Here is a 17,848-nt window from a genome sequence, read left to right as displayed (position 1 = left end):
TCTCTCTCTCTCTCTCTCTCTCTCTCTCTCTCTCTCTCTCTCTCTCTCTCAAGCAAACACACCAGCACATGAAATGCTTGGAAAAGTTCCACAGCAAAGAAATCTGTTGACTTTGTTTAACTCGCCGTCCTTCAAATTTATTTGGCCATAGAACCCCTTTTTTTCCATAAAAATCTATTAACATTTGAAGAACTAGTGTTCCATGTGCTAAAGGGCAAACGCCTCTGCTTGGCACACCCAGCTCCAGTAGGTAACCCCAGACCCTGTTCTAGATTTTGAGGGTGTGGCCTGGGGAGCCGTCTCTCTAGCCTCTCCCTTGCCTTCTTCTTGCCTCCAATGCCCTAAATAAAGGTCATCTGGCCACTGCAGCTCTGCTCTACCAAACGAACTGCAGCAGGAACACTAACATTTACACCAAGTTAAGTGCCTGCCTGCGTCCCCGGTGGTGGATGTCTACTACATGGGCCTGTCTAGCATCGCCTTCCCCCATCTTTGGTAACGACAGCCCAGCTCTCCTTTGGGGACCACATCTCCCCCATCTCCTGCCAGCTCCAAGGGTGAGGTCTGGCTAAGCAGAATATTCCATCCTCCTGCTTTGGAGGGACGGGTTCAGGATACGAGCGCGGGACCCAAGCGGTACCGATGAATTCCAGACTAGGATGGGCGTCCCTGGAGTTCACAAGGCAGCAGCCGAGATACCGGATTCAAGCCCAGGTCCTTCTGCCCAGCCTTGCACTTCACCCTAAGTCTCCCCCAACTTGAGCGGCCAAGGCCAGTTCAGCACTGAGTCATCCTTAGATTCCAGTCACAGGTGCCCAGAGAGGGCACCAGGGGGGCTGGAAAGTGCTACCCACAACCTCATATCCTCCAGGGAAGTATGGATACTTCTCAACAAACGGAGCTGGCCTGGACCATTCATCCTTTCAGGTGGAAAGTGATGACCACAGAGAGGTAGCTGTTAGTCATGAAACCAGGGCGAAGAAGACGGGGCGGCGGGGGTGGGGGGTGGTGCAGTAGGCGGCAGGGGAGGCGGAGCATACCTGCTGGCCGTGCTTTTCCTTCCAGCTGCACTGGCTCCGTCAGCCTGCAAAAGAAACCCAGAACACCTAAATCAGCCAAGAGGAAAACACAGATTCTACCCACTGTACCCTACCAAGGTCCCGCTCAAACACCAGCCTTCAGAGGGGGTGAGCCAGCCACAACGCCCTACTCCATTCTTCCAGGCTAGAAGTCTGCCCCCAGTGGTAAGAGGGAGTTAGGACAGCCAACCCCCCCCACCACAATTTGCTTGGCCCTTTAAATCCAACTGAGCACCCACTGCCAACACAAACCCAGCAACCACAGAGCCCCGGGGACTCAGTGAAAAGTAAGTAACCAACTAAATCTGAGATTGAATTGCACCATTTTCATTTTCAGCTGGGATTTCCAGTGAAACAGTAGCTGAAGATTTATTCCTACCAACTGGAGGGGGAAAATCCTATTATGTTAAAATAGTCTGTCCCCCAACCCTGCAAGCAGGATGAGGCAAGAGAGCACTGCTTCATAATCTCTTTTATTTGGGGCTGGGTGATGGGAAGATAAGGCTGACCAAATGGAATTTTCAGAAATCATAAAATTTTGGTTCAGATGGAGAGACTGAGGCCCTGGGAGAGGAGGGAGCTGCCTGATGTCTCATGAGGACTGCGTGACAAATACTCGGGGATCCTGACTCCCGGGCCAGTGCTGGGGGGACCTCGATGAGGAGGCCAAGGACATGGAAAAAACGCCTGGGTTCTCCACCACCCCTGGTTGGAGATGCATTCCCCAGCTTTGTCAAAACATTAATAATAATGGTAATCACAGGTAGAATATGCAGGTTCAAGACTCTAGCGTACATGTGTTTCCAAATTCAGAACCTTTCCAATTTTAGAAAGGCAATGTGGCGCATGTGTTCTCTATTTTGAAATAACCCTGGCAGGGTCTGGGGAGCCCCTGGTACTCAAGCACGTTGATATTTCTATAGTAAAACTTATGCAGTCAGCCCTAAGTAGGCTAAACGAAACCGGGCACTAGCCTCTTCTCCCTTCAGGTCAAGTTCTGCCACCTAACCAGTTACAAAAGATCTTTTTGTTTTCAAGCTTTTCGAATTTCAGGATTGCAGATGAAGGATTGAGGACCTACAATAAAAACAGCGGCAGCTACCTTTGGATGAGTGCTTTCGAGAAGCTGCAAGCTGGCAAAACCAGATGGCAGACTTCAATTTAAACAGTCAATATATCAAAATAAAGGCATTTCACCCCCAAGAAAGCCAGATTTCAGCTTCTGAAAGCAACACGTAGTCCCACACGACTGGTCAGCTAAAGCTGACATACCTGGTTCACCACAGTCCCCACCACCCACTCTTGCCTACTTCCCACCCCACGGCCTGGCCCCTGCGGGTACCCCAGACTCGTTCCCTGAGCTAACTTCCCACCCGGCGCTAGTGTGTGGGCATTCAACACCTCTCACCGAATCCTCTTGATGGGTTCCCCAACACACATACACAATATCCCCATTTAAGTATTTCAGGCATTTATCCAACATCCCACGGCTATAAGCCCAGGTCTGGGTCAACTCCAATGCCCACCTTCCTCAGCTCTGGAATATTCTATCTCCCTCCAACACTCAGGAGGGACAATCGGGGTGAACACACACAGCCTCCACTGCCCACACGAGGGAAGTGGAAAGGTGAAGGACAAACAGGGAGGTAGAAACGTGAGGCCTGGGAGGGAGCAGTTAATGGGATGCCAGTGAATTATTTCCATGGAGGAAACAAGAAAGCGGAAAATGGTTTGCAAATCATTTCACTGGGAGCAAAAGAACACGATCAATTACAGCCTCTTTCCAACATCTTGCATTCCTCAAACTTGTATGGAAAGCGAATGGGAAGAAGTTGTTCTAATGCTCATATCAGAAGAGACAGAAGTGGTAGAGGTGGAAATTCTATCCCAGAGAGCTTAAAAAAACTGTAAAATCCCCAATGATCTCTAGCCTTTCAAATTTCAAACTGAACTCCAGGCATGTATTTCTAGAATTTTATACATTCTTTTAATGTTGTTTTAATGCTTTTTTTTTTTTTTTTTGTCCTTTTCCTTCACAATTTCACAGAGTTGACCAGTTCAAGCGTGCTGACATGGGACTGGGTAGGGGAGAAGAGTCTCTCTTTTAGGCACATCTGACCATCTCCACCCATTTTCCCTTTCACTGTGTTTATGATATTTGAGCTTCTTATCACTGGTAGCTACATGCATTTTTGTTTTCCACCCATTTTTATAAAACAAAGACAAAATGCTGAAAATTTTCAAAGAGCTGTCCAAACAAATCCTTTTGTAGAAGCCTAGATGGTACAACTGGGGAAATGAGATGGCTGGAGGGAAGAGTTCATCCCTGCAGGGTGGGAAATGTCCGTTTATTGGCAGAGATGAGAAGCAGATATGGGAAGGGGGGTAGAGATGGACAATGGGCACAAGTGAGAGATGCCCAAGAGAGCACGTGTCAATATCACAGCACCTGTCAATCTCAGCCTTCGGGCCTGGCTGAGTCCAGACCCACCATAACAACAGGGGACAGCCTCTCGGGCCCCCCCAGCCACAGTGTTGAGGGCACCCATTCTCATTGTAGAGATCCCTAAGGTGCCAGGCCGGCTTTGTCTGTGTCCTCACAAATATCTCAGAGCACGCCCTACTGTTTGAATTAAGTTGACTTTGCCATTTTCCTGGGCCCAAGTGGTCTACTACCAGCAATTTCATGCAGTTCATCCCAAACCACAAACTCACCTTTACCCAGTGTAATCTGATCTGATTCTCAGTTTAAACCAAAGTTCAAGAGCACAGGGCTTAGAGTCAGACAAGTCTGAGTTCAAGTCCTGGGTCTGCCATTTTCAAGCTATATAATCCTTGGCAGTTCATCTGCACTCTCTAGGCCTCAGTTTCTTCATCTGAAAAATGGCAATATGCCAATTGGGCCCAAGAAACCGAGGCACAGAAAAACAGTGACTTGTACAAGATTACACAGCAAACGAGCAAGAGGCAGAGCCAGGCCTGGACTGAGCCAGGAGTCTTCCCAGCCTGTCTCTGGGCCTGATCTGAATCCTGGGCTGCAAGTCAGAAGGTCATGAGCATCTACCAGACCCCAGAGCCCTGAGGCCTTCTCCAAAGGGCTGGTCAGAATGATACTGAATGCAGCTATGTAGGTAAACTACTAAGCACAGGCCAGGGATGTGTAGTAACCACTGAAGTAATGGAAACTCTATTGCTGTTGCCACTGGACCATGTGCTCCTAAAGATGCAGCTTCTGCCTGGCTCTGTCTGGGTCTCACTTTGAACCTTGGGCAAGCTCTTTCCTTTCCCTGGACCTGAGGTTCTCACAGGTAAAAACAGGCACGGGAGGCACGAGAGTTCAATCCGATCATCTCCCCCTCCTCTTCATCTCTGATACTCTATGTGGAGCTGACCCAACCTTAACCAAACCCCTCAAGGGTAAATGAAATATGGTGGGGGAAGTGAACTGACTCATGAGAGGTCCTCTTCCTCACTTTCACATAGCTGGGGGTAAAGGTATCCAAGCCCCCCCTCACCCCGCCCCCGCTCCCCGTAAGGGCACCTGCTTCCTCTCCCAGCCCCATCCATTCCTAACACACCAGCTTCTTCTCAGGACCCGGGCAAGGCTATTTTTAGTTTCATTCGACCCTCCTCTTCCCTCCCAAATGAACGTTAAGTTGTTCTTTTCCATTCTCTTATTAAGGATTTTCTTGGAAAGAAAATATTATTCCAAACCCAGAAATTTTATTTCTAAATTTGTGCAAATGTAAGTTGTAAGACATTAGCTGCATTTCACATTTTGTGCAAATGGCAGAAACAGGCAATTCGTGTGCTACGGGATGGGGGCTGGCCAACGATTTCGATAAAATAAACCCTTTTTTAATTTAAATGCTAATGCACTGAATTAAAATTTAATAACTGAGGAAATTGAAAAGCCGAGCAGGAATATTGGAAATAAATCCAAGCAGAAACAGCTGAAATTAAAAATTCTAGAGAGTGGGAGGATAGCAGCTAAGCTGTCTTATATGATTACATTTTTTTCAGAATGAAGCAAAAAAAAAAAAAAAAAATCCTATCTCTCGCTGGCTCTAGGGCAGTAAATCCACAGTGCTGTGATTTATTGCTCAATTTTCCTGAGGGAAAAAGGCTTTCTTTCATGCTGAAATATTTCATAAATTTCAAGCCAGCATAAATTCTTAATTTAAAAGTTATGGAGGTCACATTTAGTGCACTGGTACTGTTCCAAAATCTTAAAGGAATAGCAGCGACCGAAAAAAAAAAAAAGCAAAAAGGAGGGGTAGAATTTGCTCCTTTTTTTTTTTTTTTCCTTTTTTCATTTTGGTTTTAATTTGTGAGTTGAAATTTCATTATTAAACATTCTTCCTGGATGGATGGAACCCAAGCAAGCACATGGGGAACTGGTGTGTGCTTGGAAATCTGCTGCAAAAGATGAAGAGATAAAGACTTAATTCAATTATAAAAAGGCATTTTTTTTTTTAAAGCCACTTGAGGAATTTCTGGTAAAAATTTCCTTCCTTCATCGCCCGGGAAGGGGTGAGAGTGGGGGAGGGTGGCCAATGTAATTGCTTCTCTTAGATCGCCAATCTTTTGTGCACACTGATATATTCATTTGTTATACAGCTGTTCAGCGGCGGAAAGAATGCTGGGACGCCCATAATTCTAAGCAAATCAATCAAAAATTAATGATTTGTCATGCTTGCACAATGGAGGAAAACAGCTCCTTGGGTCCTGGCTGCCTGATCTCAAAGAATGAAATGCCTTTCTGAGATAAGAGAGCGGAGCCAGAGGCTCAGGGAGGCCGAGGGGCCACTGCAAATGTGAGGGCTCATGGACCCGGAGCTCTGAGAGGGTGGAGTGGGCATCTCCAAGATGGTGCATCAGCTAGTCAAGCCAAGGATGGACTTGAGGCAGCACATTTCCCTGGTGGTATAATTAGGATCTTGCCTTTTCCCTCCCCCACTGCAACACAAACATTGCTCCCTCTCTGGAGACTTCAACGATTCCCCCTCCCCCCAGCAGATCTGATTAGTCCCTGTTCATTGTTCTCCCAACACTGCTAACTCACCACCACCAGTGCCTTTCACCAGCTCTATGGGATGGGGACCACAGTTCCTGGAAGGCCTGTGCCTCCCAGACTGTGCTCCCCCTGGATAAAGACCGCATCCTACACGTGGCGATGTCTCCAGCACCCAGCTCAGGGTCTGGCACAAATATTCAGCAAATAAGGTTGAATCCGCTAATTATTATTTCTCAGGAAATACTGATACCGAGAGGTTGCTGAGATGAACGATAAACTGCATTGGCAACTATACTTGGATAAAATGTAACAACTGATCTTAAATAATCAATCACTCCTTTCTTCATTCAACAGATATTTCTTGAAAGCCTACTATATGTTAAACACTATGCTTGGCTTTGGGTGGACAGCCTCAAATCCACTACTGGACAATTCCAAGTCCCCAGTGTTGACTGCTTCTCGGCTTCCTTCCACCCTTGGAAGGGAAGAGTGAACGTGAACCGGGAGACGAGGGACGTTCTCTGCATGCTCAAACGTCTCTGAAATCTCATTTTCTTTCTTACTAATTCACGTGAATGTTATATCCACAAGTACCAAATGCATATTAGTCCAAAATATGTCTGTGTACTGTATATATACGTATGTATGTTAGTTTGAACACAAAAATTCTGTTTTAAATTTCCAACTGGTATAACTGACCCTGCAGGAAGATGCTCAGCGTCAGTGGTGAGTGAAACCAAGTGCACTTGACCTGGAGGCCTGCAGGAGGCACCGAACCTTCGAGAAGCACCTACCAGAGCCCCAGGACCTGCCCAGAAGATGATTCTATGTCCCCTACTATTTACTGAGAGGAGGACAGGTGGGTCTGAAACAACTCAAACCTCATTTATATATCTCTTTCCTTTCCAACAGCCAGTGGATTCCCCCAAATTTAACTTGAACTTTCTGTCCCATTGAGATACATGACTCAAGTCAGAAGAAAGTCATTCGTTCATCTGACAAGTATTTACTGAGCTCCTTCTATGCACCGGACACTGTTCTAGGCAGTTGGGATATATCCCTGCCTTCATTGTGATTATATGCAGAGGGCGCGGATGGTAGTATTAGGAGTAATAAATTAGTAAGATACATAATATGCTAGAAAGTAATCAGTCCTATGGGGGGAAAAACAGAGAAGGGCAGGGGATAATCAGAATGCTGGGCCAAGGGAGGAGCCGTGGGCTGCAATTTTAAATAAGGTGGTCAGAGTAGGTGTCACTGGGTAAACAATGGAAGGTGAGGGGGGTTGGCCATGTGGTGACTAGGGAAAAAGGAATGGCCAGTGGGAAGACCCAAGGGCAAGAGTGTACCTGGTGCGCTCAACGCACAAAGAGGATGCCAGTGTGTCTGCGGCAGAGTGAGGCAAGGATGAGAAGAGGTCGGGGGAAGAGCCTCACAGCCACTGAAGGGCTTTGGCTTTTACTCTGGGGAGCCACTGGAAGGTTTGGGCAGAGTCAAATGTCATTTGACTTCCATTTTAAAAGATCATTCTGGATGCTGTGTTGAGAACAGACCGTAGGCAAGGATGGGAAAAGGATCCATCTTTTTCCAGCCCAGGAAAATGATGAAGGTGGCTGGGACCAGGGTCGTGGTAGTGAGGGAACTGAGGAAAAACACTGCGTTCTGAGTAGACTGGAAGGTAGAACCAATAGGACTTGCTGACGAACTGGAGGTGGGGTATGAAAAAAAAGAATCAGGGAAGATTCCAAAAGTCTTGGACGAAGAAAAATGGATCGCGTCTCTCTGGTGCATGAGAATGTTGAACATCAGCACAGCACTTTATAGATTGTCACTGCACTGAACCCTCCAGTAACCCCGCGAAGAAGACACTGCAGTTTATCCCCTTTGACCAAGAATGCACCAAGCACCCAAGGGGCCAAGTGACGTACCCAAGGTCACACAGCTGGCCAATGGCATGGCCGGGGCTCACACATGTCTTCTCACCCCAAGTCCATGGCCATTTCCTCTACATACTTGGCCCTTCATCTCTAGAACAAACGAATCAAACCTGCCCCCAAACGATGTAGATAAACCGTTTTCCTATCCAACCACTGGGCCCCAACTCAAGCACAGGTAGTCCCCACTTTTACACACCAGGTGTTCATGAAACACGTCCACGAAGGGTGACTGTACCAACACTGAACAATAGCTTTGCAAGTTAAAAGAGGATTCCATTCCCAGGGAACTAAATCTGTTATAAATTCCCTAATTAGACCTTCCTTCTTAGATCGCACTCAGTGATATGGTTCTAGCTTGTGGTACTTGGTTCTACTTCTGTATTTATTTTCCCAACTGAACACGGTTACTCAAGGCCACTGACTGAGTGGTTCCAAGCTTGAGGGGTGGAGTGGAGGCTACCAGAGAAGACTCTGGGTTAAAAGAACTGGAACCCAGGTGGCTGGTACCATTTTTCGGTAGGTATTTATAGAGTTCAGACTAGATGTGTGATTCTGAGCAAGGCCTTGGGGGACTGATACTAAGATGAATCAGACATGGTTTCTTATTCATTCACCCAAATACTACCCATTAAGTGCCTACTATGTACTGGGCACCAGGGAAGTTACTGGGGACACAGCAGCAACGAGAACAGTGGGGGAGACAGGCCGTGATTATTTATTTCATGCTACCCATTTATAATTACCAACTGAGAGACATGCTCTGAAGAGAAAGTCCTGGGTTCCATGAGCATCTTTAACAACAGGATCCATTGAGACTATAGGATCAGGAAGGGCTTTCTTGAGGGAGGATGCTGGAACAGGGCACACAGAGCTCCCATTCAACAGTGGGAATGCAAAATCTAATGCAAATGGAGCTAACACAAGCTGGGTGCCGGTGAGCAAGCAGAAGGGTGCCATCTTGCCAAGCTGGGAAGCCTGGGTCCCTGAACCCCACAGGGCTGGAGACTTCTCTGAGGGTCTCCACCTCTGGAGGAAGGGACCAGCCCACTGACATGGCCAGGCTCACACAGGGAGCTCCTGACCAGACCCCAAGCCAGAGCCCCAGAGGCTGAGGGAGGCCCCTCATTGACTGGCCATGTTTCCAACTACAAGGGAAACCTGTGGGAAATGACCAATGTCTTTATTCCTCTAGGTTACGGGACCCCTCCCCAAGCCCTTGCTATCTGAGGACAAGTATCAAGAAATAAATCAGGCTTCCTGGGAATGGAACGAGCACATGCCTTGTCTGTTTCATACGAGTTTCCAGGTATAGGCAGGTTCTTCTCCTCTCTGGTGGGCAGCCACGTGGACTGGAGCAGGACCCTATTACTGACATCATCACCATCACCGTCATCATTATCATCACCATCATCGTCGTCGTCTTTGTCGTCGCCATCAACAGCTGGTCATTACTGAGCACCTGTAAACCAGGCTGAGGAGTTGCGGCTTTACTCCAAGGCTCACAGGCTGCCCAGAAGGCATGTGCACCTCTGGAAGCACCTGCTGGCTGCGGTATAGAGGCAGGGAGCCCAACACGGAGGCCACTGTCATCTTCCAGGGAAGAGATGATGCTTTTGGGAACCGCGGTGGAGGAGAGAAAGCCCCAGGACCTAGAGCTATTGGGAGTGACAAAGATCTCCTGCGACAGCATTTGGAAGGCACCCAGGGTGGAGCTGGCATGCAGTAGTTGCTCAGTAAGTGACAGGTTTAAAAATAAATGCACCACTGCAGCTGCTGAGGAACGCTGTCGGCCTGGGATTGTGTGCAGAGGGCCAGGAGTAAAAGGTGAACCCACTTCCACCCCTGAGGCCTGACTCATGGGCCTTAGAAGAAGTGGTGGGATCCTGGCTCAGAGCGGAGGGGCAGGTGCCTCCTCCGGGCTGCCATGTGGGACTCACCACCCGGACTACAAGACTCGTTCTCATCCCAGGGCGCTGGATGGGGCCACAAGGGGAGCCCATAGTCCCTCCCCAGGACCAGCAGTCAAAAAGCCCTCAGGCTCCAAGACTGAGGAAGAGAGATGTGAAGGACCTCAGCAGCAAGGGTGGTAGTCACTGGGAATCAGGCGGGAGCACAAACTCCGCCACTTGCTAGCTGGACCTTGGGCAAGTAAATTGACCTCTCAGTGCTTCACTTCCTTCCTCTGTAAAATGGGAGTGATGGGAGTGGCCACCTCACAAGCTGCTGTGAGGATGAAGTGAGTTTATCAGTCTCACACTTAGAGCAGGGCCTTTACATCCACATAGCGTCAGCTTGTATTATTAGTCGGGCATCAAGGGCCCCGAAGGGGGATAACACCAGCGATCCCAAGAGGCCAGTATCTACTGAGCACCTCCTGTATGCCAGCCCGGGGTGCAGGCATCGTGCGCGCCGTCTCATTTAATCTCCTCAACCACCCTAAGCAGTAGGGACCGTTCCCAGCCCCACTGTCCAGGCGAGGACCCAGAGCTTGCAGGGTGTTGGAACAGCCGGGAAGAGGCTCAGCCGGGCTTCCAACGCAGATACTCCGATTCCAAGTTCACGTTCTCAAACCCAGTGCCATGCTGCTCCAAGGCCCAGAGGGGTGACCTTGGCGAGTGAGTTTCCCCATCTTTAGAAGAGGACACGCTCCTCTGGGTGCATAAATGCTGCTCTGTTTGTTTTCTTTTGAAAAAAGAAATGCATCTCAGTTCTTAACCATCACACAGTTAATCTCTCAATTTACAAAAGAGCAAGTCACGTGACTGGATTCCACAAAAATTCTCTCTCCAGGTTTATGATTTTACAGAAAACTCCAGGGAAAACCGCCTGGAGCAAGTTAAAACCAGATCAGCCATAAACCATGTCCTGGGTACAGCCTCACCAAGCCAAGACTCAGATTACTCATTAAATACATGATAAATATTCATTTCAGATCAGCAGGAAGTTGGGGGTGGGGGTGGGGCGTAAAAAAAGAAAAACTTTTTTGCTTCATGGGAAAAAAACCATATTATGAATACAGAGGGTTGCAACCTTCAAATTAGTGAACTCCAGGATTGGGGAATTGGGGGACAGAGTTTTTTAAAAGTCAACCCCTTAGGTATTTTTAAACAAGGCAGCAAGTAAGGGCAACTCCAAACCTCTTCAAGGGGACCAGGTAAAGGGCTTAGTGAGGCAGGCGTGCCCAGACAGTCCTCAGGGAGGAGCAGCAGTCCCCCATGCCAGGAGACCCCCTCTGACTGCTGGCAGAGGCAATGTCTGGCCCTCCATTTGCCCACCCGTCCAATGAGGCTGCTGGACTGGCAGTGTCTCAGAAACCTTCCAACTCTGACATCTGGAGTCCAGCAGACCTGACTCCAAATTCTGCCTGGGACACTGACTAGCTCTGTGACCCGCCTCAAGTCACATCACCTCTCGCAGTCTCAGTTTTCTCCTATGTAAAACAGACAGAAAAAGCCCCACGAAACACAGCTGTTGGTTAGAATAAAAACATATAAATCTGTTAACATTCTCAGCTAGTGCTAAAAGTACTGTATGAGCACAGATCTGGGTGATGTCATTATGATTCCACTGGTGGTGGTGAGTAAAATTAATACAGTAAAAAAAAAACAAGAACATGTTCTGATGACTCCAACAGGATTTAGTAGTTCCCCGTAGAGAATCTGGATCCGGATGGCCTAGGTTCAAATCCTGACTCCACCACTTACAAGCCGTGTGACGCTGGGTAAATCACTTAACACTCTGAGACTCAGTTTCCTCATCTGTCAAATAGGACAAATAATAGTAGTCACCTTACAAGGTTACTTCGGACTAAATCAGTTAATATATTAAAGCTCTCAAAACAACGCCTGGCATATGGTGCTCTACAAGTATTAACTATAGAAATAATTATCATTTATTAAAATGATTTATCATTTATTAAACTTTAGCTATATAATTATCATTTACTAAAATTCGGGCAAGTCCCTTTCTTCCTCTGAGCCTCAGTTTCCTGAGTTATAAACGGAGAGTTCTGATCAGATGAGCTCTGAAGACCCTCCTAGTTCTGAAACTTGCTGGCCCTGTTGTTTGTTTCTCCCCACGCTGTCCCACTGCCTAGACTGCATTCCCCTCTGACCGGCTGGACCCCAGGCCCTGCTCCAAGAAGCCTTCCCTGACCACAGGGACAACCTCCTACAGCACCAAGGGCGTGCCTGGGCAAACCTGGGAACGTCATCTCTCTCTGCAGTCTTGCTCCCAACTAAACTGCAAGTTCCATGAGGGTGGCTAGTTTTTTAGAGCTCCTCTGTGGCTCCACAGCACCCAGGGCTGTGCTGCATACCGATGGAGTGTAATAAAGGTCAGTCAGTTGATTTAAAGAAGAAAGGAATTGTACTACCAATACTTAGAGAACCATTATGTGAATGGGGTCTAGGGAATCATCTAGTCCAAGAATGGCAAACAGGCTTTATTTTCAGCGCCAATTCTCATCTATTAGACATGGCTGCCTGGGGCAATGTGTCGAGAAAGATTCTGGGGCCGTATCAGAGCTCAGCTAGTAAGAGTGCTGTGACTGATTATTGATGTCTGCAGTGAGCGAGGTAAGGCTGGGGACAGTAGCATGCTTGCCCCCACTAATCTAGTCCAACACTCTTCTTTTACAGATAGAGAAACAGAGGTCTCCTGATCCCCAAAGCACCCATTTTCCAGTCACCACATTCTCATTTGCAAGAACATTTCCTAAATGAAGAAGGAGCCAGGGTCTTTTAAAATTTGGAGTAAAAAGAGACACCAAAGAAGAGAGAAGACCAGATGGACTTCCCTGGTGGCACGTGGTTAAGAATCTGCCTGTCAATGTAGGGGACACGGGTTCGAGCCCTAGTCCAGGAAGATCCCACATGTCACGGAGCAACTAAGCCCGTGAGCCACAACTACTGAGCCTGTGCTTGAGAGCCCACGTGCCACAACTACTGAGCCCACGAGCCACAACTACTGAAGCCTGTGCGCCTAGAGCTCATGCTCCACAACAAGAGAAGCCACCGCAATGAGAAGCCCGCACACTGCAATGAAGAGTAGCCCCCGCTCACCACAACTAGAGAAAGCCTGGGCGCAGCAATGAAGACCCAGCGCAGCCATAAATAAATAAATTTATATATATTAAAAAAAAGAAGACCAGAGACAGAAGAAATACACACAAAAAAACTATGTGCAAAACACAAGGCTTACTTTGGCTGTGAAAAGAAATAATTACAGAAGGGCAAAGTAGATGCTCTAAGAAAGATTTTTTCTTTTTAAAGAAAGGAAAGTCTGGAACACATGCTCAAAGTAGAAATCTTACAAATTCCTATTGCAAAATAACTCCTGGTCAGCCAACCACGATCTCTATAAATATATCGCAAGATCAACAGCCCAGGCAAATAGGGGGAGGGGGAGAATGACTGCATGAATTTTTTTAAAAATCAAAATAGTTCTTCTCACAGTTGGAAAGGAAGGAGGCACCCATCATCCTACAAAATGAGAGGCCCACGAAGAAAAGATTGTAATTCTACACATCCCAGTGGCCACCCGCGGAGAAATCTAGACAGCCAGACTATTTTGAAATTATTCTACAATTCTGTTTTCTTTGCAGGGGGAAAAAAAAGTCTGGTACCCTGAATTCATTAGGGCAGCCATTATCTTACCATGGCTTCCATGGGATTATTTAGGGTGGGAACAGCCAAAGGCTCTATGGGGCCTGATTTGGGTGGTACATCCTTCAGGGTCTGAGCCAGAAAAAGACAAGCCACTCTAGGTCTTTCAAGTAGAGGCAATTTAATACAGGGATTTGAGTAGAGAAGACATACAGGGGGCAGAAAGGCAACCGTGGATTAGCACATGAGGAGCTTTGCTACCACCTCTAGGCCTGGAGAGAGAAAGGTGTTACCAGAGTTGGGGCAGTTCGCAGGAGCTGCCCAATGGGAGTGGTTCAGAGAGGGAGGGGCTGGAGCTACACAGAAAACACCATAGGAGGTAGAGAACGAGTGGGGAGAAATACCCTGGGCTTTTCCCTTCTTCCCACCTTCCTATGTCCCTGCTGTGCATCCTTCTGGCTAAACTGTCTGAAGGCCAGAGGGCAAACACACCTGGGAAATGTAGTTCCTTGCAATTCAGAGCACACAGGGGAAAGAAAGGGATGGAGTTGAGGTCAAACCAACAGCTGTCCAATTCAGATCGGAACACTCCCGGAGGACTGAAACCACTTGATGGCAGCGTCCTGCACAGCTCATCACAGGGCCCACCTGGGTCCCATTACCGTGTTTAGACTGTAACTTCCTCACAGGCAAGGACCGCCTTCCCTTGACCTGCATCGTCTTCTGCAATATCCAGTAGCCACAGCTCAGGGCTGAAAGGACCCTGAATATCTGATAAATGGAAGCCTGGCCCTCCAGTCCCAGTGCCCCAACATGTGGGATGCTTGAATGGCCTTCCACCATATTTTTGCTTCCGGCCTTTGCTGAGCATCTACTATTGACAGAAAACTCATAACGCGGAAAGCTAGTTGTCCCCAATGTTACTCAGAAGACCCAAGCACCCAGTGCACACTCTAGAATCGTCTCCTGACCAGATCTAGAACACTCAAGGGGACATTCAAGGGGATCAAGAGTGGAGGCTCTGAGGTACCAAGTCTGATGCCAGCTGGGCGGGCTGCAAGGGAAACACTCCGAGCGTCCCAGGACTGTGTCCACCTCCAAGGCCACTCCAGATCCACAGTGAAGCTTCATGCTGGTGGTTTTTGAACTGTATCATAAAAGACAAGAGCGTTCCTGTCTCACAGGGCACAGACTCAACCCCGTGTCCCTCTGTGTCCTGGCTGTGGCTGAAGGCTTAGTTTCACACTACATTCTGCAAAGAAAGGAAGGGCCCTTCCCTTTCACTGAAGGCTCCATTTCCTCTCTCCCCAAGACACAGGGCCGATCTCTCTCCCCTGTTTTCTTAAAGCACTTATTGCCCAAGCCATTCAAATAGTATCGATCAACTAGCCGGTACACTCAGTCATCCTTTTATGACCTGTCTTCCCAGCTGGACCATACATCTTCCCCGGGCAGGGCCATGCCTTTGGATTCCCCAGAGCCTACCACATAGCCCATCAGGCAGAAAGCGTCTACACAGTATTCTTAAAGGAGAAAATGACCCAGGCTCCCCAAATGCCGAGTGTGGGATGGGGCAGGAATACCACTTTCTATCGATGCCTCATATTTATTTACTGATTGATAGGATTTTTACATCCATTACTTCATTTAATTATTTACAAGGGAGAAGCCATGATTTCCACTTCGGAAAGGAGGGAGTGGAGGTTAAGGGACTTTGCCCAAAGTTCCTAGTTACTGGCAGGGCCGAGATTCAAACCCAAGTCTTCTTCTAGGACAAATACCAAACTCCTTCCATCTTCTGGCTCCAGTCTTCCTTTGCAAGATCCCCTGTCTTGCTTCTCTTTCATGAAATGAACTGATTTAATGAAATCATTAAGTGACAGAAGTTAATAAATGTAAGGCACTTAGAACAGTGCCTGGCACAGACTAAGTGCTATGTAAGTAACAGCTACCACTGTCTTCACCGTTACCATCATTATTATTTCTCCATCTCCATTAAACTCATTTAAAAAGGTCAACCCACCGCAACATCTAGAGTCAGCAAACTTGACAGCCAAAGCAGTAGAAAACAGAAAACGCCTACATTTAATTAAAACTGGAAAACTATAGAAGCTCAAATGACTTAACAGTTAAGAGGAGGCATTCGAAGACATTGTATGATTCTCAGAAGTCTACCCAAAGCAGTCTACCTGGCACCCTGTACCAGGCAACCACCAACACTTTATTCAAAAGTAAGCTCGAATCTTCTTTCCTGACTGACTTCACTGGGCAACACTTTCAGTGCACAAAATACAGTACTTTCCCATCCATGCACAGTCTTTAGAGCCAGAAGGCCTGTTTTACAGAGGGAAAATAAAGGCCCAGAGTGGAAGTAAAATGTTTGAGGTCACATGTACTTTAATGCAATCTGCAAGTCTCTAAAGTTAACGTGGTAGCTTTATCAGGCCTAGTCCTTTGCTAAGCCCAACGTGGGACTCTGCAATCATGGGCACTGAATGTATGTTTTAGGCCAGGCATGTAAAAATCAATATTTCAGCCACCAGTTCACGGCTCGGCCCAAAGTCTTTGGGCAAATAAAACAGGTCATCAGCTACCGACCCCAGCTAAGATAGAGGATGAGAAGGCGGCATTCTGCCATGTCAACTCTCCCAAATGGGATTCTTCTAAAGAATCTCCAAAGCAGTGGTGTGCCCTCAGCTGTCACATCCACTGCTACCTTTCTCTAAGTTTAACTTGGCACACTGTCACAACCAACTTACCAGCTCTCATATCCTCTGACCATGTTGGGGAACAAATTCTATCAATATTGTACAAAAGGAAGAAAACGATTCGTGTACAAAGATGTCCACTGCATTATTTATAATAAAAATTAGGGAACGACCTATATGTACAACAATGTAGATAAATATCTCCTTACAAAGCCATGAGAATGGATGCTTGTGAATGGTGGAGAGCTACATGAAAAACACTTACGTACTAAAGTGAAATGACAAGAACAGAATCAAAACTACATATATAACTACAGAAACACTGCTTGCACGTATACTGAAAAGGGCTTCCCTGGTGGCGCAGTGGTTGAGAGTCTGCCTGCCGATGCAGGGGACATGGGTTCGTGCCCCGGTCCGGGAGGATCCCACATGCTGCGGAGCGGCTGGGCCCGTGGCATGGCCGCTGGGCCTGCGCGTCCGGAGCCTGTGCTCCGCAGCGGGAGAGGCCACAACAGTGAGAGGGCCGCGTACCGCAAAAAACAAAAAATACGTATATACTGAAAAGCGCCAGCCCTGGATGGCTCAAAAATATATGATTTTTTCCCCCTCCTTTCTGATTAGCTTTCTATCATTACTGCTTTTGAGGAAAAACTCACTACACTTTAAAAGACCCATGCTGCACATCTATAAAGGCAGGTAGTCTAGACAAGGAGATTTCCTGGGATGCTACCCTTCTCCAGATTGAAGACCTGTGACTCTACAAAGACCTGCATCTACACTCTGTCCTCTGAGGATGTAGCCACTTAAGCAAACATGGTGGTTGAGCCCAGGTACACACCAATCCACTGGGAAGCACTCAGCGCATTCAAGTTCCACCTCGGAGCAAAACAAGATGACCTGGAGAGTACCTTTAAGCACTAAGCTTTTCTCTAAGAGGCTCTTGGGAAGTGACTCTAAAAGGCTCATTAAATATGTGAGAAGTCATCCGACATCCTCATTAACTAGGGATTATTCATCCACTTTAGAACTGGGGAAACTGAGGTCCTGAGAGGCAAAGTGACTTCTGTTGTAGGGAACCGGACCCAAGTGAGAATGTTCACAGATGAGAAGTCCAGCCGCACGGCACAGTCTGGAATAGAGGGTGGGCTTCTTTGAATAGAGGGTGGGCTTCTTTAATAAACCATCTCATTTTGTCCTCACCACTTAAGCGCACAGTGAAGAATATTGCTGCCACTTGCCTGGGCCTTTCCAGAGTTCCTAACGCTACTGTGATTTTATAGATAAAGAAAGTGAGGCTCAGAGAGGTAAAGTTACTTGCCCAAAATCACACAGCTAGTAGGCAAATCTGTACCCAAGCTTGTCTGGCCCCAAAGCCCATACACTCAACCATCATGCCATACCTAACTCCCCCACCAAAAATATGAAATAAGAGCCCTGTAAGGAGTCAGACTGCACCACAACATAAGGAAATAATGTTTAGAGTCGCATAGCTATCCCAGAA

The 17,848-nt window shown here is 47.4% G+C and overlaps 1 protein-coding gene across 10 annotated transcripts in view; it reads right to left on the bottom strand.

Moving 5' to 3' along the window:
• The window catches only part of ZNF618 (zinc finger protein 618), a 178,209-nt gene that overhangs the window by 82,001 nt on the left and 78,360 nt on the right, over positions 1 to 17,848 (bottom strand). For 9 of the 10 annotated variants that reach the window (XM_029202951.1, XM_029202954.1, XM_029202952.1 and 6 more), the window contains exon 2: positions 1,041 to 1,084. In XM_029202951.1, the coding sequence (XP_029058784.1) occupies positions 1,041 to 1,084 (44 nt within the window). Of the gene's footprint in view, positions 1 to 1,040; positions 1,085 to 9,313; positions 11,572 to 17,848 lie in introns of those variants that run through there. The other variant, XM_029202961.1, reaches the window with a different exon arrangement.

Source organism: Monodon monoceros, unplaced genomic scaffold, assembly GCF_005190385.1.
Source record: "Monodon monoceros isolate NGI ecotype Baffin Bay Population unplaced genomic scaffold, NGI_Narwhal_1 Super_Scaffold_5, whole genome shotgun sequence".
Lineage (NCBI taxonomy): Eukaryota > Metazoa > Chordata > Mammalia > Artiodactyla > Monodontidae > Monodon > Monodon monoceros.
This window is presented reverse-complemented; position numbering and strand designations above follow the sequence as displayed.